The sequence below is a fragment of the Ceratotherium simum genome, chromosome 3 (genome assembly GCF_057802395.1).
Source record: "Ceratotherium simum simum isolate JZ-2026a chromosome 3, ASM5780239v1, whole genome shotgun sequence".
NCBI lineage: Eukaryota > Metazoa > Chordata > Mammalia > Perissodactyla > Rhinocerotidae > Ceratotherium > Ceratotherium simum.
This window is the reverse complement of record NC_141902.1, coordinates 39,468,200-39,489,016: the sequence shown is the minus strand read 5'-3', so window position 1 is coordinate 39,489,016 and position 20,817 is coordinate 39,468,200. Positions and strand designations below refer to the sequence as shown.

Here is a 20,817-nt window from a genome sequence, read left to right as displayed (position 1 = left end):
TGCTTCAATGTAAGGGACGTCCCCGTATAGTAAAAAATTGTTCCACATCTTGCATCACTTTCAGATGTCCCAGAGGATGTTCATGTAGGTAAAAAATCTGCTTATGATTACCTGTGCCTAGAACCAAATTTGTTTTACATATAAACACAGTATTTTTTGCATAGAACATAGTTATCATGTAAATCAAGAGACTGTGCTTTATTTCAGAAAGTTTATCAAGAGTTGGTCACTATTTTGGAAAATCCTATCACAGATAGCATGCTATACTATTTATGGTATTTTTATCAACAATATGACATACCTATATCAGTCTGTATTTATAATTGTCACATTTATAGTCTTACATCATCTGATATAGTCATACCCAGGCATTAAATGTTGAAATACATATTATTTTATGATAAATTACTTTTCTTTTTTGTTACAGTTACCACATTATATTATTTTAAATTTTACATGTGTATGTAAGTTACAGTAGCTCTGAATTTTGTTTCAGGAAGGATGAGATATTACAAAATATTTGTAATAAAAAGAAGGTATAAAAGTATCTTTAAAGAAAAAATTGTATGGTGACGAAGCCAGTTGGCGAAGCTGGCTGATGAGCACACTGCGGATTGTTATAATAATCCCTCATATTTATGTAAGAATGAAAATTCCCATAATGTTTTTTTTTTTTTTTTTAAAGATTTTATTTATTCAGTTTTTTCCCCCCAAAGCCCCAGTAGATAGTTGTATGTCATAGGTTCACATCCTTCTAGTTGCTGTACGTGGGACTCGGCCTCACGTTGGACGGAGAAGTGGTGCCTCGGGGCGCTCCCGGGATCCGAACCCGGGCCGCCAGCATCAGAGCGCGCACACTTAACCGCTAAGCCACGGAGCCGGCCCCCCATAATGTTTTAAAGCAAAAAGAGAATATTGGGTCAGATATGGTTGAGAACTGATGCTCTACTGTCTGCCTCAGAAATAGTCACAGTTGTGATAAGTGGTATAAAGAAGGTACTGGATTTTAGGAGAGTAGTGCACAGTGACGGAATATGACCTGATCTGAGAGATCAGGGAGAGCTTCCCCAGGCAACTGACATTTGGAATGAGATTTGAAGGATGAGACGTTAACTAGGTGGAAAGGAGTAAGAACATTGTGGGAAGGGGGACCATATGAAAAGCCCTGTGGGAGAAGCGTTATAGGTGGGAAGAACTGAAAATACTATTTTGACTGGTGCACAGAGATCTAAGGGGAAAGTAGCTCAAACCTGTGTAGTAAACATTAGCAAGGATCATATCAAGGGGCCTCGTAAGACTTGTTAAATATTTTGGTTTATATCTTAAATAATTGGATGCCGTTGAAGCCTTCTAAAAGTGAGGGATTGAGGCATAAAATGTAAGCACAAGTGGGAATGGCTTTTTTAGTGTATGGCTGAGGGCATCATAGAAGTGCATGTTTAGATGGAGGTGAAACTGAAGTAGACTGGAATGCTGAGCCACCTCGTGAAAGACAGCTGCCATTCAGCAGTCACCCAGACCCTGGCACACTTTGTCACTAAACCTAGGGCCTCCTACTCCACCACAGAATTGAGGGGTATGCCTTCTTTGATCAGCCCCAAACGGTTGAGCGTTACCTGGAGCCATTCAGTCAAAATGGCTGAAGGATCTCAAAAGTACAAGCATGGGAGTCTAGTTCTAGTCATGGCTGAGTAAACTGCTACTAGCAGACCCTCCTGCAGATAACAACTATTAAATCTAGACAGAAGTACAAAAACAACTAAAATCACTGGAGGGTGACCAAAAGCAAGCAGATTCTGGAAGGGAATTTACATTTGAGGAACAGAACTACTGTTGATTTCTCCTTTTCATGGCCCCAATCTGTGCCAGGTAGGATGGTTAAAATTCTGATAGTAAACTTCCAGTCTTTGTGGCCTGAAGAACCAAAAGGTAAGGCTTAAGACAATCACAGCTGTTGGAGAGTGAGAGGAGAATCCTGGAAAAGAGAGAGGAGAAGCATCAGCCTCTGTCAATGAACTCTACCCAAATCTTTTTTTTTTTTTTTGGTGAGGACGATTAGCCCTGAGCTAACATCCGTGCTAATCCTTCTCTTTTTGCTGAGGAAGACCAGCTCTGAGCTAACATCTATTGCCAATCCTCCTCCTTTTTTTTTTTTTCCCCAAAGCCCCAGTAGATAGTTGTATGTCATAGTTGCACATCCTTCTAGTTGCTGTATGTGGGACACGGCCTCAGCATGGCCAGAGAAGTGGTGCGTCGGTGCGCGCCTGGGATCCGACCCCGGGCCGCCAGTAGCGGAGCGTGCGCACTTAACCGCTAAGCCCCGGGGCCGGCCCTCTACCCAAATCTTGACAGACTGTTGAACTATGCATGTGTGGAGCAGACTCCAAGGAGCCCAGCTAAGGATAAAGGAACTGAATTGAGATCTCTCCTGCCTAAGAAACAGGGTTTGCAGTTTGAGTCAATTTATAGACCTGTTTAGAGACCTACTAAAAACAAAAATAAAAAAATAAAAATAAAAATCAGCACTCTGCAGAGGAATCCAGAGCCTCTGCAACATAACATTTACAATATCCAGAGTGTATTCCAAAATTACTCGTATACAAAGAATCAGGAAAATGTGACCTATTCTCAAGTTAATAGATTGTCTTTTTTTTTTTTTTTGGCTGTGAAAGATTCGCCCTGAGCTGACATCTGTTGCCAGTCTTCCTCTCTTTTGTTTTTCTTCCCCAAAGCCCCAGTACATGGTTGTATATTCTAGTTGTAGGTCCTTCCAGCTCTTCCACGTGAGCCACCACCACAGCGTGGCCACCAACAGACAGAGTGGTGTGGTTCCATGCCCGGGAACTGAACCTGGGCCACTGAAGCAGAGTGCCCTGAACTTCAACCACAAGGCCATTAGGGCTGGCTCAGTAGATTATCTTTTAAAAGACCTAAATGTTGGGATTAGCGGGAAAGGATTTGAAACTTTTATAATTATGTATTAGAAAAGGAAAGAAAAATGATGCGAATATGCCCATAAAGAATGAGTATGAAATTAAGACATAAGGGGCTGGCCCTGTGGCCTAGTGGTTAAGTTCGGCCCGCTCCATTTCGGCGGCCTGGGTTCACAGGTTTGGATCCTAGGTGCGGACCTACACCACTCATCAGCCATGCTGTGGCGGCAATCCACATACAAAATAGAGGAAGATTGGCAAGGGTTGTTAGCTCAGGGTGAATCTTCCTTGGCAAAAAAAAAAAAAAAGAAAGAAAATAAGAAATAATCAAATGGAGATTCTAGAACTGAGAAATACGATATCAGAAGTAAATTAAACTGGATGGACTAAACAGCAGAATGGAGATGATTGAGGAAAGAATCTATGAAATTAAAGATCAATAGAAATTATTCAATATGAGGAACAGAAGAAGAATAGGAGGAAAAAAGGAATAGATCCTCTAGGACCAGGAGGCAGTATCAAAAAATCCAACATATGTGATTGCAGTCCCAGAAGGAAAGGAGAAAGAATGAGGCAGAAAAAAGTACTTGAGGCCGGCTCCGTGGCTTAGCAGTTAAGTGCGCGCGCTCTGATGCTGGTGGCCCGGGTTCGGATCCCGGGCACGCCCCAAGGCACCACTTCTCCGTCCAACCCGAGGCCGAGTCCCACATATAGCAACTAGAAGGAGGCGAACCTATGACATACAACTATCTACTGGGGCTTTGGGGGGAAAAAAATGAATAAATAAAATCTTTAAAAAAAAAAAAAAAAAAAAAAAAAAGGACTTGAAAATATAATGGCTGAAAATTTCCCAAATTTAGTGAAAGGCATAAATTGGCAGGTACAGTAAGCGCAGCAAACCCTAAGAAGAATAAAGATGACAAAACCATGCAAAGCTCGAGTTTAAAAATGAAGAAAACCGTGACTGGGTACTTCATTGTCAAACTGCTGAAAGCCAAAAATAAAAGGAAAAAGCTAGAAAGCAGCCAAAGAAAACAACGTGTTACATGGAGGGGTATAATCATGGAGGCCAGAGAATAGAGAGCCTTTAAAATGCTGAAAGAAAATTCTGACAACCCAGGATTCCAGATTCAGTAGAATAGCCTTGAAGAATGAAGGTGAAATAAAAGTATTGTCAGATAAAAGAAAACCAAGAGAATTCATTGCTAGCAGATCTGCAGTACAAGAAATGCTAAAGGAAGTTGTTCAGGCTGAAGGGAAATGATACCAGATGGAAACTTGAATCTTCTTAAGGGAATGAAGAGCATCAGAAATGGTAAATATCTGGGTAAATATGAAATATTCTTTTCCTTTTAATTTCTTAAAACTACATATAACTTTAAGTTTTTTTTAAAAAGCATCATCTTGTGGAGTTCATCACATATTGTAGATATAAAACATATACCATAAAGCATAGGATGGGTGGGGTAAATGGACCTATGTGACTGCAAGGTTTCTACATATTACGTGAATTGGCACACATCATTAACACTGAGTACAGTGTAAGATGATAAGGATGTATACTGTAATTCCTAAAGCAACCACTGTGGAAAAAATACTGCAAAGAAGTGTTGCTAAAAAGCTAGTAGAAAAATTAAAGTGAATAACCCAAAAGAAGACAGAAATGGAGGTATACCAGAACAAAAAATAGGAGATAAAAATAATAAAATGGTAGACTTAATCCAACTGTATCAATAATTTCATTTAATTTAATGGAATGAACACTCTGATTCAGTGGGTAAAGACAGATTGGCTAAAAGTAAATGCATGGAAAAAGATACACCTTTCAAACAGTAAGCTTAAGAAGGCTGGAATAGCTATATTTATATCAGATAAAGTAGATTTCAAGATAAAATATATTGCCAGAGTTAAGGAGGTCATTTCATAATGGTAAAAGGGTCAGTTCATCAAGAAGACATAATCATAAATATGTATATGCCTTATATCTGAGCTTTAAAAGATATCAAGCAAAAATTGATACAGTTAAAGGAAGAAATAGACAACAATCATAGGGAGTTTAACACTCTTCTCAACAACTGAGAGCTAAACAAGCAATCAATATAGATCGCCACCCAGCAACTACAGAATACACTCCCCTCCCCCGGTATACATATAGACCAGATGCTATGCTGTAAATCAAGTCTCGATAAATTTGAAAGGATTGCTTTAATACAGTAGAAATCAAGATCTGTAGAAAACCCCCAAATATTTGGAAATTCAGTGAAACTTCTAACTCTGTAAGTCAAAGAAGAATTCACAAGAGAAGTTAGAAAGTGAGTGGGAGTTTTTTCTAAGTTTGGGGAGGTTAGAGTGTATTATTTTGAACTGGATCGTAAAAATACAACACCAAAATTTGTGAGATAACTGTCATAGCCAAGAGGAACCTAAGGAGACCTGATGACTAAATGTAACATGATATCCTGGTTGACATCCAGGAAGAGAAAAAGATACTAGGTAAAAAAATGAGGAAATAAAGTATAGACTTAAATTAATAATAATGTATCAATATTAGTTTATTAATCGTGACAAATTATCTTACTAATGCAGGATGTAAATAATACAGGAAACTGGGGGTGGGGTATGTGAGTAGTATATTTGTAACTTTTCTATAAATCTAAAACTATTGTGAAATAAATAGTTTATTAAAAAATGCTAAAAAAATTTTGTAGGATGCAGCTAATGCAGTGTCTAGAGGGAAGTTTGTAGCTTTAAATAGCTATTTTAGAAAAGAAAGGTCTCAAGACAGTGACCTAAAGTTCTACCTTAAGAAGCTAGTAAATGAAAAGCAAAATAAAGATAGAAGGAAAGAAATAATAAAGACAACAGAAGAAATCAATGAAATGGAAAAAGACAAACAATAGACAAAATTACAAAGCCAGAAGTTGGTTCTTTGAAAAGATCAACAATATTGATAAACCTCTGGATAGACTGGTAATGAAAAACAGAACACAAATTACTAGTATTGGGAATGAAAGGGATTTATCACTACAGATCCTATAGGATAATAAGGGGATATTATAAACAACTTTATGCCAATAAATTTGACAATATAAATGGACAGTTTCTTGAAAATGTCAATGTACTGAAACTCGCACAAGTTGAAGGAAAATGTGAAAAAGCTTATGTTAAAGAAATGGAATTAATGATGTAAAAAAAAAACCCTTCCCACAAAGAAAACTCAGGGCCACAATGGTTTCACTGATGAATTCTATCAAGTATTTAAAGAAGTAACATCAATCTTTTTTTTTTTTTTTGTGAGGAAGATCAGCCCTGAGCTAACATCCATGCTAATCCTCCTCTTTTTGCTGAGGAAGACCCGCTCTGAGCTAACATCTATTGCCAATCCTCCTTTTTTTTCCCCCCCAAAGCCCCAGTAGATAGTTGTACGTCATAGTTGCACATCCTTCTAGTTGCTGTATGTGGAACGCGGCCTCAGCATGGCCGGAGAAGTGGTGTGTCGGTGCGCGCCCGGGATCCGAACCCAGGCCGCCAGTAGCGGAGCGCGTGCACTTAACCGCTAAGCCACGGGGCCGGCCCATGTAACATCAATCTTATATAAACTTTCAGAAGACAGATAAGGGGGAAGTACTTCCAAACTCATTTCACGAGGCCAGCGTAATCCTAATGACCAAAACCTGATAAAGACGTTACAGATTAAAAAGAAAATTATAAAACAGTGCACCTTATGAACATAGATCCCCAAAATTCTAGGCAAAATATTAACAAATCGTAATAGATCATGACTAAGTGACCAAGAATAGATGGATAAGTATCTGATAAAGCAAGTATAGTAAAAGTTAATGGTAGAATTCAGGTGGTGGGTATACGAGAAACTGGGTGTGGGATATTTACTGTAAAATTATTTTACCATTTCTGTGTTTGAAATTTTCCAAAATACAACATAGGGAGAAAAATCAAGAGAATATTATGATCAGATTTACGTTTTAAAGAGATTACTTTTGCTTCAGTATAAGGAATTAGGAAAGCTCAGAATTACCTGAGAGTAGTTTGAGAGGGAGTACTATACTGAGACCACTGAGGAGGATATTATTACAGCTATTCTTTTTAGACTGGTAATTTCAAGGTAATTCTGAGTCCTGAGAAATTTTTCAAGCTGTTGGAATACTGAACTTTTGAACAGCAGCAAATTTTGTTGTGTATTTTTTTACTACACGCTTGCTGAGATGTTTGGATAAATCACTGCCAAATGTACAGTATGCGTGTGAGCTTTTAGTAAACGTTAGACTTTTAACATTTATAAAGATATGTTGAAGATTTTTGCAAATTCTTGGGTTTGCCAATACCACTACTTGAGCTGCACGTTAAGTTCCTCCCTAAAATCTAATAAAATATATGGTGACCTTTCCAGAGACTTAATGATTTTTTTAAATACAGGACAAAGGCATTTAGAAAGCTGTTAACAGCAATTAAACTGCTAAAGTAAATGCTTTACTGTATTACACCATTAGTGTGGTATAGTCAACCATGAATTTAAAAGTCTGTAAAAAGAAGCAATAATGAAGATGAGTGCTATTATAGTCACACTTGTATGAAGTGGATGAAGATTATTGAACTGTTAGCAACAAGATGTGTGAACAACAAAGCTTTTTGAGGAGAATATTGGGCAGTTAGCTATGGTCACTCATTAGCTTGCAGTGGTTATAATTCATGTCACAGAATTTTAAATTACTATGTGGATCTTTGGGGTTGCTTGGAAATATATTTATAAATGATATGTTAAATAAGGAATGCAGACTTTTTAAACTGTTAAATAAGTGCAACAGACTACTCAGTTATACTTTTAAAACAGTGTTTGTACAAGCTATCTTTGGGCTTATGGCTTACTCTGTTATATGATGATAACTTTTGCTAGTATTTTTATTACCTTTTTAGGGTTGATGTTACCTCAGTTTCTTTTGCAGTCATTTTTTTCTCTAGGACATAATGCTTGGCAAGTTCCAGAATTGAGTGAGGAATTGGAACCTGACAGTAGGTCCAATTCTGAGTTAAGGAATCAGACCGTGGTCTGCCCTATTTCCTTGCCTGGTGATGGGCAATATGAACAGCTTCATTTGCTGGAGGCTTGACTTTTAATCCCTTTTCCTGAGTCACAGCCTTAACTTCCTGTCTTTGTTTTAGCCCTGTGCTTACTAATAAAGAGTGGTTGGTACATATACTGCTAGGTGTTGTGTTAGGGCAGATAATATAAAAAGTAGGAATGCTAGTGAGTAAAATGCTTATGAGTTTATGTTCTGTCAACGATAGTGGATGCAGGAAACTCCCAATCACTTGCCTTGGGAAACAGGAGCCAGCCAGAACTTAGAACTAGCAAACAGGACAGCTACCCAGAATAAGCCTTTGAATGTTGTGGTTGTAGGTTGATGTGCCCAAAAATACTTCCTGACCTCTGTTGTTAGCTTACTAAAACTCCTGCCATACATACCTAGGAGCCTTGGAACTTTCTGGGGAGGTGCACTCAGCAAAGTGAGGACCTCCCAGAAGTGCCAGGCATATCTTTGTTCCATAACCATCTGAGCAGCCTAGGGGTGGTGGCAAAAACTTGTTCTATCACTGAACACACTTCTCTCTGTTGCCATGTCGTGCTTGCCAGAAATCCGTTAGTTTTCTGTTGGGGTTAAGGTAGAGACATAGAAAGTTACCTGTGGAATCAGAAAAGGAATTCTAATCTGAGTACCACTCCCCACTTGCCCAAAAAAAACAATAGTTAAGCTTTTTTTTTCTTAAGTATATTTTACAGTATATTATTGACATATAGAGTCTGAGTTGGCTTTAATTATGTCAAAGTTCAGATACCTTAAGTACTACTGAGTTTCTTGTAATGAGGTTATGAGGTCTATAAAAGGAGAGATCTCTTCCTCTTGGTAAGGTGAGGGAGATCAGACATACCTACCATCAAACAGCTGGTCTTACTTATTTTGCAGGTTGTTTTAACAATAAAATGGGGTAATGTGACAATGTTTCAAATAAAGTTCTTTGACACTAAATGGTGCTTTTCAGCCTTGAGTAACAATAAATATTTGGAGAAGTATTTCTGACATTGATGTTTGAGATAAACTACAGTGTTATCAAATAGTGGTTACTTGGAAGGCTGTCTTGCTGACAGTGTAAGTCACTTGTGAATGACTGCCCCATGTAAGGATGGGGAGAGCATAACGAAGTACAGAATGGAGTCTCTGCAGGTTCTAATGCAGTCGTTCTACTCCACCTGCACAACTGTATTTCTTTTTATTAATAAGCTATGTGAGTGATTCTCATGTACTGCTTGGGTTTAGAACTTGTTTATATATTGGGGGCAGGAGTCAAGCAGGAAACGTTAGTGAGTAGAGCAGTTGGCTAAAGGGAGAAGATTGGTAATCGTATTGGCAGAATAATAATTAGAATGTGGAGAAAAGGTATTTATTATAGGATTTTTTAGGCTATTATGACTAAGAAATATCACAGATATTTCTCATAGTTATTTGGAGAAAATTTGAAAGATTTCATAGTGGATATATCTAAATGATATGGGGGAAAATGTAAGGTGGTTGAAGTGAGGATAGCAGTGATTGAATTGTTTGTTTACGCTTACTTGACTTGCATAGTGTAACCTCTCAAGCACTTTGAGATTGCCGAGTTGGATGGTTTCTACTTCTTTGGCTTCTGATCCTTGTTAAGATCTTTAAAGAGAGCAATGGTGCCCATCTAGAAGGCTGTGAGCTAATTTCAGTCTTTCAGAAAGCTTAGTAGAAATCATATATTTACCCAGTTTAAGGATGTACACATTAAAATTCCTTTGTCTTTGCCTGGAATCTTATCAACTCAGTGTTTATTTTATTTATTTTATTTTATTTTTGAGGAAGACTAGCCCTGAGCTAACATCTGTTGCCAATCCTCTTCTTTTTGCTGAGGAAGATTGGCCCTGGGCTAACATCCATCCCCATCTTCTTCTACTTTATGTGGGACGCTGCCACAGCATGGCTTGACAAGCGGTGCGTTGGTCCGCGCCCAGGATCTAAACCCGAGAACCCCGGGCCGCCAAAGTGGAGTGCGCCAACTTAACCGCTACGCTGCCAGGCTGGCCCCATCAACTCAGTGTTTAAATGTGAGGTCTTCCTTATTGATTAAATACTTTGCTAGCAGTTACACTTTTTTATTTGTTTACAGAAGTGAAAGTGAATTAATACATGCGGATTAGACACATGGAGCTTGTGAAAGGAAAAAATCAAAAGAGGGACCCTTTAGTTAAAACGTTGATAGAGAATATTTTATTATATGGCTTTATTTCTTTATCCATTTACTAGGAGTTTATGTCTTTGGCTTTATTAAATAGAAACAAAGTTTGTATTTTAGTGCTTCAGTTCTCAATTGAGTAAATATATAAAAACTCCACAATAACTACTGTTGCTTGTGCCAGAAAATCACTCTTTTTCATTGACTTAATTTTTCTAAGTTTTTTATTTCTGTTTTGCTTTGATGGTTAATAACTTGAAGCAGTGTTAAGAACATATCTGGACTTATCTTCTTTACCACTGTTTCCCTAACTCTTAGAACAGTGCTTGGTGCTCAATAAATGCTTGTTGAATGAAATAACAAAATACTGCATGTAATTAAAGTAGAAGTAAATGTTAAGATATAAGGGAATTAAAAGAGTAATTATGCTTTGAGACTTAGCACCAGAGTGATGTACGTTAATTTTGAGATTTAGGAGATTATTAGCAGCACTGGAAGCATAAATAATACTGTACCTATCCATAGGGATATATTTCTCTGTTTTATTAGCTAGATGACATTTAGTTTTCTCAAATGTGCAAAATTTTACCCTGTAATCTTATTTTGGTGTTTTGTACTTTGTTACTGAATAAAATTATTTCAGACATTCAATAGTGGTCTCAAGTGCTGCTGAGTGAACAGGAGAAGCAGAGAACCTTAGACCTCTTCCCATGGGCCCTTCTACCATGTTGTCTAGGAGTGATAGATTAAATTGGGGTAGCTTATAACTTCATTACCTCACAGTTTTAGGTCCCCAAGGAAGAAAGCCAGACGAGGAAGCAGATATATCTATTAGAGCTTGGTGTTGTGTGTGTGGAGGGGAAAACAATGCTGCTTGGGGAATGGAATTAAATTCTCATGTAGAGAATTCTTGTGGGGACTCGAGAGGAAAGTAGACTAGTGCTAGGGGATTGTAAAATAAAAAACCTTCTGGTCTTAATTCAAACCCCAGTATTTACCCGACTCTCTCTATCTCACATTTAGTAACCCAAGATAGTTCCATTTGGAACAATTCAACAGATACCTATGGAGTGCCTCTTATTTGCCAGACACTGTTCTAAGTGCTAGACCTGTACCAGTGAACATAATATACAAAGTCCCTGTTCTCGTGGAACTTAATTTTTAATTGGAGGAAATAGAGAGTAACAAATAAATGCAGACTATGTCAGGTAGTAAAGTATGCTTGTTTCAGATATCTCTCACTGTGTGACAAATTACCCCAAAATGTACTGGCTTACAGCTGTTTTATTGTTTCTTACAATTCTGTGGGTTGAAAAGGGCTCAACTTCATGGTTCTTTAACGGGTCTGGCTTGGGGTCCCTGATTGGCAGCTGGGCCTGGAACACCCGACGCGGCTCACTCACCCAGCATGGCTGTCAGACGGTCCTGGTTGTTGTCTGGGTGCTCAGCTGAGGCCTCAGCTCTTTTCCCCTTGGCCTCTCCTTGCCGCTTGGGCCTCTCACGGCATGATGGCTGGGTGCCAAGAGGGAGTGTTCCAAGTGTGCAAAGGCAGAAGCTGCAGCTCTTGTAAGGCCCAGTCTCAGAAATTACATTGTCACTTCCACTGCATTTTATTGGTCAAAACAGGTCAAAGGAGAGGGAAAATAGACTCTACGTTTTGATGGGCGGTGATGACAAGATCACGTTGAGCACATAGGGTGGGAGCTAGTGTTGATACCATCTGTGGGAACACTCTACCATAGTGCTATTAAAAAAAAAATTAAGCAAGTTCATGGGATTGAGGAAATGGGGGGCAGAAAGTATAGTATTCTCTAGGAGGTCAGGGAAGGCCTCTCCAATGAGGCAACATAAGAGAGTAAGCCGTGAGAACCATAAAGACATCTTAAGGAAGAGTATTCCAGGCACAGAGAACAGGAAATATAGAAGCCCTAAGGTAGGAGAATCCCTGGTGTGATCAAGGAATAGCAAGGAGGGCAGTGTGACTGGAATGGAGTGGTAGAGGGAGACGGGTAGAGCATGGAGTCCGAGAGTAGTGAGAAACAGATTTTATAGCCCATGGCAAAGGACTTTGGATTTTCTGTGAGTGAACTGGGAATCGATTGGAAGATTCTGAGCAGAGGAGTTATATGATCTGACTTATATTTTGAAAGAATCCTGTTCTGAGAGTCTTTGGCTCCTGTCTTCAAAATAGATTATAAGAGAATAAGAGTGGAAGTAGGGAGTCAGGTCAGTGGGCTAGTGCCATGTGAGACGATAGATGTGCTAAGTAGTGAGGAATGGCTGGATTTTGGATATATTTCAAGGTAGACCTGACAGGATTTGCTGATGAGGGTGGATATGGGGTAAGAAAGAGGACTAAGGATGACTCCCAAAGTTTTTGCCCTAAGTACCTGGAAAGTTGGAATTTTCGTTTACCAAGATGAGAAGACTAGGGGAGGAGCAGGGTGGAGATGATGGAGATGCAAGACTTGTTTTTTTCGCTATGTTAAGATGAATCTAAGAAGACATCTGGGTAAAAAGGTTACTAAATGTTACTTCCTCATTGCAGGTGTGACGTTGAGTGCTTCAGATCGTCAGTATGGTACGAGAACGAAAATGCATATTGTGCCACATTGTGTACGGCTCAAAAAAGGTAATAATAGAAGGTGAATCTAAGACTTTGTGACTGACCCTTTTTTCAGACACATCATTTGGAATTTATAGATGGGTAAAAGCTCTAACAACATCTTATTCATGCTTCTTTCTGAAACCATAGTCTCATTCCACTGGTTTCTTTCTCATTACTGCCTCATAAATCCAGTAACTAACTATATTATTAAACCTCTACCCAGAATTTGAGGATACTCAAAAGTATAGATAATAAAGAGAAATTGAGTTATTAACCAGTTATAGAGAAAATACCTTAAAATTCTGTTTATTTGCGGTTATACTACTTTCTAATTAGCTGAGTATACATTTATTATATGGACTGCATTCTGTTTCTGCCTGTGCCTGTGAAGAGTGCAGCTCAGCAGAAATGGTATTAACAATAGCCTAGATGGCCACAGGGTGAGGTTGTTGCTCAAAGAAAAACAGACATTTTTAAGAACTAAAAGAATTTACCTGTGCCTCAGAAAAGCAGTTTGTCTCACTTTTTCTTGCCTTTATCCTTTGCTTTCAAAGTAGTGCTGCTAGCTTAAGTACTGAAGAATTTTTTCTCTATACTTTTAAGATATTCTTGATTGGCATTGGAAATTCAGGAACCTGGGAAGATTATCATGAGCTAGATTAGCCCGGGAAGTATGAGTGAACTTCGAAAGATGTTTGGGAGTAAGATGGTTTAAAAGAAACAGAGAAGAGAGAATTTAGATGGGAGAACAACATGTACAAAGATACCGAGATAGAATGGAGTATAACAGTTCTAGGAGTTGGTAAGAAGGCTCATCTGATTAGAACAGTTTCATCTTGGGAATAGTGGGACTGCAGTTTAGTTTGTAATGTAAGTGAAGACAGCGTATAAACAGTGTTGAATGCCAGGCTGAGGGCTTCGATTATGATCCATTCAGTAGGCTGGGGTGAAGAATTTTTTTTTTTTCCTGTTTAGGATTTCTGTTACTGACAGAAAAATCAGTTGAGATTTTAAAATCATGTTTAATAATATTCCTGCTGCCTTTTACAAAAGTAAAAGAGCTGCTCTTCTAGTCTTAAAAATTTAGACCAGGGTTTATACACATTTCCAATAAATGGAAATTCTTTGTGGCTACTTTCAGATTGGAGGGAGATGGGAATTGAGAAGGTGTGAGATGGATGGGCAGATACTCAGGTGTGGGCTCAGACTTCCGTGAAACAGCAGCCCTATCTTGTGATATCTCATAATTTTGCTATTTTAAGTCTTTTTGGCATTTCTTCTACTCTAATTTAAAACATGTTTTCATCTCTTCTTACTTTTCCATGGATCATAATGAAGTTAAATCAAGGGCTGAGATTATCCACTCCTGTCTTAGGGAAAGCCAGCTATAGGGTTTTAAGCAAGGGCATGGCATGATTTAAGGGTTAAGATTAATATGGTCTAAGAAATTAGCAGAATGGATTATTTGAAAGGGTTAACTCGGATACTTGTTTTCAGATAGGTTGTGAACAACTTATGTTGAAGTAGTGCTTTCCTCTAGTTTCCCGAACTAGTATAACCCTGGTTTCTCCAAATACACTATGGGAGGAGAAGAGGATTTAGGATGACTTAAGTATAAGAAAAAGCTGTACACTATATCCCTGAGTATCCTGATGCTTGTTAACTTATGAAAGTCTGAGAAACCCTGGAGTTAAAAAATATAAAAAAATTTTTTTTGTATTATTCAAGGTTTTCCAAATTTGTTCAACCACCAAATCCTTTTTTCCCCCCTTTCTCTCCCTCCTTTTAAAAACATAACACTGATTAATATACAAGGAACTAAATAGAAGCTTGTTAACTGAGCAGGTATGCATTTGGAGCTATTACTTCAATCCTGTGCCTGTGGATCTTTCCTAATTTTTTTGAAAGCTCGGTTGTCTCACTATTTGCATTCATTCCTTGGAGCAGGATAGAGAGAATTTCGCATGTGAATTTAGGAAAAGATTTGTGAAGTTAAAAGTTAAAAGTCATGTTAAAATTCGTTTTGAATGATAACATTTTTATAACTGAAATAGAATATAGAATTGGTTTTTATATTAGAGAGAACAATCCATTTCAATGAATACTGTTTTGATCGGGAATGGTTTCATTGCAAGAAACAGAGTTCACTTAAATTAAGGTCAAGAAAAGGGGATTTGGCATATGTAAATCTAATCCAAGGAAAAATTGAACAACAGGAAGCATAGGAATGTGAGCAGGTGTTGTGTATTGTTCATGGATTTTTTTCATTCCATGTTATGTCACTAACTCTACTCAGTTTTCAGCTCTGCAAGTGTTCGCTATAGTTAGTGGGCAATCATTTGTAGCTAGAAGGGGTCACATGTAAAGCTGTCCCCTCCAAATGAAGCATTTGTAGAGAAAGAAAGGAAATGATGGTCATCTTCAGTAAAATTGCCATTTAAAGGGAGTGTTTTGAATCACAACCCTGTTTGTCACACTGTAGTAGATAACTGAAAATAGGAATAGGTTGTTGTACTCTTTTTGACAAATGAACTGTGTGTAACTAAAAATCTGAATGCAGTAGATACTTATAGTGTGACATGGCTTTTGAAACAGTGGCTTTGGTGTCAGATCTGCCAGGGTTTGAGTCCTGGTTTGACCACTTTATTATCTATGATTCTGAGAGGGCAAGACTGTAAATGTTTTCACACTTATCCCTTCAGTGCCTCGTTCTGTACTTGGCACATAATAAGCACTTGATAAATATTTGGTCAAGAAATGAGTTAGCTTCTCTACATCCTTGTGTCTTTATGAAGTTAATCATATTCCTTCGGCAGTGTTTTGCAGTTCAAGTGAGAAAGTGTTTGAGGCACTTAAGCACAGGGCACAGTTAATAGTAATAGCCCTTTTATTATATATATAACAGCCATTCTCTAATTATGGCATGCTGGCTATATGTACTTTGGTGTGACAAAAGGGTAGACATTTACAACTTTTTGAGTTTTTTGAGGTGTGTGTGCATGTGCGCACGCATGTTTTTAAGTGGAAGCTCTTCCCACAGACTTTATTTTCTTGCCACTAAGGGTAGGATGGAGGGAGGGGAGAACCTAGTAAATTTTCGAACTTTTCATTAGAACCAAACAAATAAACTGGGAGAGAGTGGGCAGTGACGATGAAGGCATGATTGAGCTGCTGTGTTAAAAGTAGTTTTAAAAAACTTCCTGATCAACCATAGAGAAGTTCTGTTATATTCGTAACTTCTGTCTAGAATTGATGTATCCATCTGTTCATTCAACAAATATTGACAACTGTATGCCAGGCCCTGGCCAAGGCATGAGTAAGAGTTGTAACATCCTCTTGAGAAACTCTCAGTTGAGTGGGGAGAAAAGTAACCAAATAGTTGAGAAGTTAAGTGATTCCAAAGTGTTGTTTTTTTAAAATAAACTTTAGTAAATTCCTTATATTGGGTTAGAATTTAACCCACATAGTTTATTCTTAAGTCTTTTGCCTTGTAAAGACAACATACTTTCTAACCTTTTTGGAAAGCCACTTAAATAAGTCTATTTCTTTCTTAACAATTCCTTTATTTAAAAATGAAATATGTCAAAAAGACAGCTAAAGAATTAATAAGGAACTGATTTCGATGTTAAATGAGAAGAGTAACCACAACAAACACTTTTGACACAAGGAGCTTGAGTCCCAATTGTTGATTGAATAGGAACAGAGGAATTTTTTTTTCCCCCAAAGCAATCCCGCTTAGTTTAATCTGCTTTCTTTAATTTTGAAGGAGATGGACGAACACATGCGGAGCATGTTGCATCACAGGGAACTTGAGAACCTGAAGGGCAGGTATGGGAACGGCTGTATTCCATAAACTTGTGAATGTGGGGGGATCTGAATGCTGATGGTGCCTGTCAGCTTATTTTATAGTAATCCTTAGATAAATATTGTCTTATGGCATAGAACTATCTTTTAGAATTAATAACAAGTACAGTAGTTTTCTTTGGCATTCAGAAGGATAAATCTTCATGCATCTCAAGTGTGTAGAATTCACAGCAGCTTTAGCTAAGTAGATTACAACAAAGGTGGGTTGGGATGAGCTAGTTCTCTGATTAGGAAGCTTTCTCATTCCTGCACACCAGCCTTGCAACTAGGACATTTCATATTATGCCTCAGCAGAGTCACAGATTACTGCATGCCATAAACTTTTGGTGTTGCTGAAATAGTCTGAGAAGTCCAAATTGAGCTATTTAGTGCCGAATCCTATTAGTGTAAATATAATCAAAGTACTTTGAGTATTTAAGAATGCTATTTTTGTGATGTAAAGCTTGAGATGTTTAAGGAAAGAAAATCTAATAAGTACCTATAAAACATTAAGTGTAGCATATGTGTATATTCCATGTCTTTTTTTCCCTATGTATGGTTCCTTTTTTTTTTTGCTGAGGAAGAGTCTCTCTGAACTAACATCTGTTGCTAATCTTCCTCTTTTTTTTGCTTGAGGAAGATTAGCCCTGTGCTAACATCTGTGCCAGTCTTCCTCTATTTTGTATGTGGGTCGCTGCCACAGCGTGGCTGATGACTGGTATAGGTCAGTGCCCGAGATCCAAACCCGCAAACCCTGGGCCACTGAAGCGGAGTGTGCAGAACTTTAACCACTTGGCCACAGGGCCAGCTGCAATGGTTCCTTTTTTGATGTTTTTGAAGTTGTGTGAATTGGGAGTTTGGAGAAGTATGGAACAGAGAAACATTGGGAAACTGAGAAATATTAATTATATCTTATTCCATGAATAATAGTTACAAGCTTTGATCAGGATGCTAACCTAAGTCATTTGAAATTATTTGTATTTTAAGTATTACAGTTTTAGATTATGTGGGCAAATTAATATGTTATTAAACTTTCAGCATCCGTTTAGCGTATCAGTGGAATTTTTCCGTGGTCTCAGTCCCTTACTGTGTGAAGGTTAGGTCTTAGCACCAGTGTAAAGAGGCTTTCACTCAAATTTAGTGTGGAGAGCCCTTATCATACCTTGGATATATATGATCTTGAACTCATTATCTTTGGAAACCTATGAATTATGGTCACCCTTTGATTATCTATATGTGGATTATCTTAATGACTTAATTCCATTTCCAACAGACCTCCTTCTGGAATTCACCTTTTTCTGGCTATTTACCTGCCACCTGACTATATTATAAAGTCAAACAAATGAGGTCAGTAAATCTAGACATTAGGAGAAAAGCCCATTTTATTCCAGACTAATGCCTTATTTTATTCAAAGATCACTAATCAGCTATTTAAAACGTTTAAAAAGCAAATTTCAGTTACTTAAGATTCATGTTCATAATCAATACAGAATCATAAAAAGTAAAAAAAATCCTCTCTCACCTCCCCCACCCCCCACAATGGTACTCCCCTCTTAGAGGAAAGTCAACAGTTGGGTGTGTATCCTACCCAAACCTCTTTCTGTGTGTATACATAGATTTATATTTATATGTACACACACATTTTGTTTTGTCTTATTAGCATACCTAAACCACATGCCATACATGTATTGTTCTGTAACTTGTTTTTCCTCTGCTCTAACCCATCAATTTAACTGTGCTGTGGAGATTTTGTCTACCATTTTCACTTATTTAGGGCAAAGTCAAATAATCAAGGAGAAAGCCTTAGAAGCCTCTGAGCTCATAATATAAATGTCAGCTTTAGCACCCAAACTTTTTTTTTTGGTGAGGAAGACTGACCCAGAGCTAACACCTGTTGCCAATCTTCCTTTTTTTGCTTGAGGAAGAGTGGCCCTGAGCTAACATCCGTGCCAGTCTTCTTCTATTTTGTATGTGAGTCACTGCCACAGCATGGCTTGATGAGTAGTGTAGGTGTGCACCTGCGATCCTGGGCCGCTGAAGTGGAGAATGCCGAACTTAACCATTACAGCACCAGGCTGGCCCCCAAACTCATTTTATTTAGAGGAGAGCACTTTAGTGGTTATTTTCTCATATTTTAGATACAGTGCTAACAAGTTTTATATAGTTTCCTGGCCTGTAACCAATTACAAGGGAGAAGGTAAGCAGATAGCAAGGAAAGACAGCTGACATAATTATAAGAAACCAACAGAAATCTCAGAAATCATTTACTTACCTGGAGCATTTACTGTAGTGACAAACTGTTACCACTAGTTTGTACCATAGGGACAGTTATCAGTCATTATTCTTTTATCTTCCTATCATCAGTTTGTGATTATTTTCTCTGGATTTTGTGTTTAATTACTGGCTTTTTGATGTTAAGGCTTTCTGTTTCTCTTTATGTTTTGTCACTATAATGTTTGGTTGTGATCTGGTTAAGAAATGTAAAGAGCATGTTTTTTTCTTTTTTGAGTGCAAGCTTGATTGAGAAGTAACTTGTCTTATTTGGTTCACAATTGTGGATATCTGGAGTACTTCCCTATTTTCCCCTAATATACTTGTTCAGATGTGTGGCCTGTAAGTAATTTCTACAGATAGAGGCTATTAAAAAGGCACAAACCTTTATTTATCAACCAGCTGTTGTGGTATAGTTAGAGCAAGCTTAATAAAGAAAAGCTTATGGATGGAATATCTTAAGGCTTTGCCTTGTACACAGGAGAGGAAATTGTGTGGTAACAGGATGAAGCTAATTTGGGCCCTCCTTTAAACGCTCTGAGGAAAAAATTTTTGCCTTTATTAGTGAAGGAGTAAAGCAGTATTTTTTTCCCCAACAATTACTTTATATATTTATACAAAGTAGTAAGTATTTTAACAGGTTACTGATAAAGAATTGGAAAATAGCACCATTAAAATATTATTTAATTTGCTGTTGACTTTTTAAAACATGTGATTTCCCAAACACCATATGAGGAAGGGTGAATGTGTATTGTGTGTGGAACAGGGAATATACTTGCTTCCAGAACAGACACACTTGAGTTTTCTTTTTTTTTTTAATAGTTTTATTTATTTATTTTTCCCCCAAAGCCCCAGTAGATAGCTGTATGTCATAGTTGCACATCCGCACATCCTTCTAGTTGCTGTACGTGGGACATGGCCTCAGCATGGCCAGAGAAGCGGTGTGTCGGTGCGCGCCCAGGCCCCGAACCTGGGCTGCCAGCAGCGGAGCGCGCGTACCCAACCGCTAAGCCACGGGGCGGGCCCCACATTTGAGTTTTCAAGAGGTGTGGTTGACCTACCTTGTTCTTTCCTGGATGAATGTGGATTCTCTCTTTTCTTTTTTCGAAGTTTTTTGTAAAGCTTATCTCTCTCTCTCTCTCTTTTTTTTTTTTAACTAGATTTCATTTATAAGAAAAATGTTAGAGATTTCTGTTTTTTGATAAATTGTTTTTAGTGTTAACTTTTATGTTGTACTTACTGCCTGTACCCTTCTGGGCAGGATCTCTTGAGGTGCTTTTCTATCAAATAACTTTGAAACTGTCGTTAATATTCTTTCTTGAAAGGAAAGCAAAAATATTCTAAAAATCTGTGTTCTAGTGTCTGTTACATATCCAACATATGCTTGTGCTTTGGGGATTGCAAAGTGTGTGGGTTTATGATTATGGATGTTTATTTTTAACAGAGTTAAATGCTGTCTACTTTACACTGCATTCCTTAATATTTGAAAAAGTCAGTGTGGCCTTCCAGTTATGTCTTTAAAGAGAGAGGGATTTTGATGGTTTGGACATGAGAAAAATTCTCTGCATTTTAGAAGGGTGAAATCAGGGATTTTATTTAAGAATACCTTTCAGAATGATGTCCCTGATACTGCAATATATAGTTGAACATTTTATAAGTTTTTAGGTAGCAAAGTGGACTAAAACATTTCCCATAGTTTTAGAGAGTTTAAAGCCAAAACGATTTTCTAACCTGAAAATTCACTTGATTCAAATTTTTATTATATTATAAATTATGTATTCTAGGTTAGTGACAGTTTTCAGATTCTTCTGATGCTGCCCACTGTGGACAGATTTATATTTATATATTTTTAACTTATTTCTGTGTTGCTGTGAGGAAAGGCTTGTTTTCTGT

General features: G+C 37.8%; 1 protein-coding gene across 3 annotated transcripts in view; it reads left to right on the top strand.

The window, feature by feature from the left end:
* ZNF106 (zinc finger protein 106) overlaps positions 1 to 20,817 on the top strand; it is a 61,613-nt gene that overhangs the window by 5,360 nt on the left and 35,436 nt on the right. For 2 of the 3 annotated variants that reach the window (XM_087425854.1, XM_004421468.3), the window contains exons 2-3: positions 12,751 to 12,834; positions 16,577 to 16,638. In XM_087425854.1, the coding sequence (XP_087281980.1) occupies positions 12,781 to 12,834; positions 16,577 to 16,638 (116 nt within the window). In that variant the 5' untranslated portion in view covers positions 12,751 to 12,780. Of the gene's footprint in view, positions 1 to 12,750; positions 12,835 to 16,576; positions 16,639 to 17,934; positions 18,001 to 20,817 lie in introns of those variants that run through there. The other variant, XM_087425846.1, reaches the window with a different exon arrangement.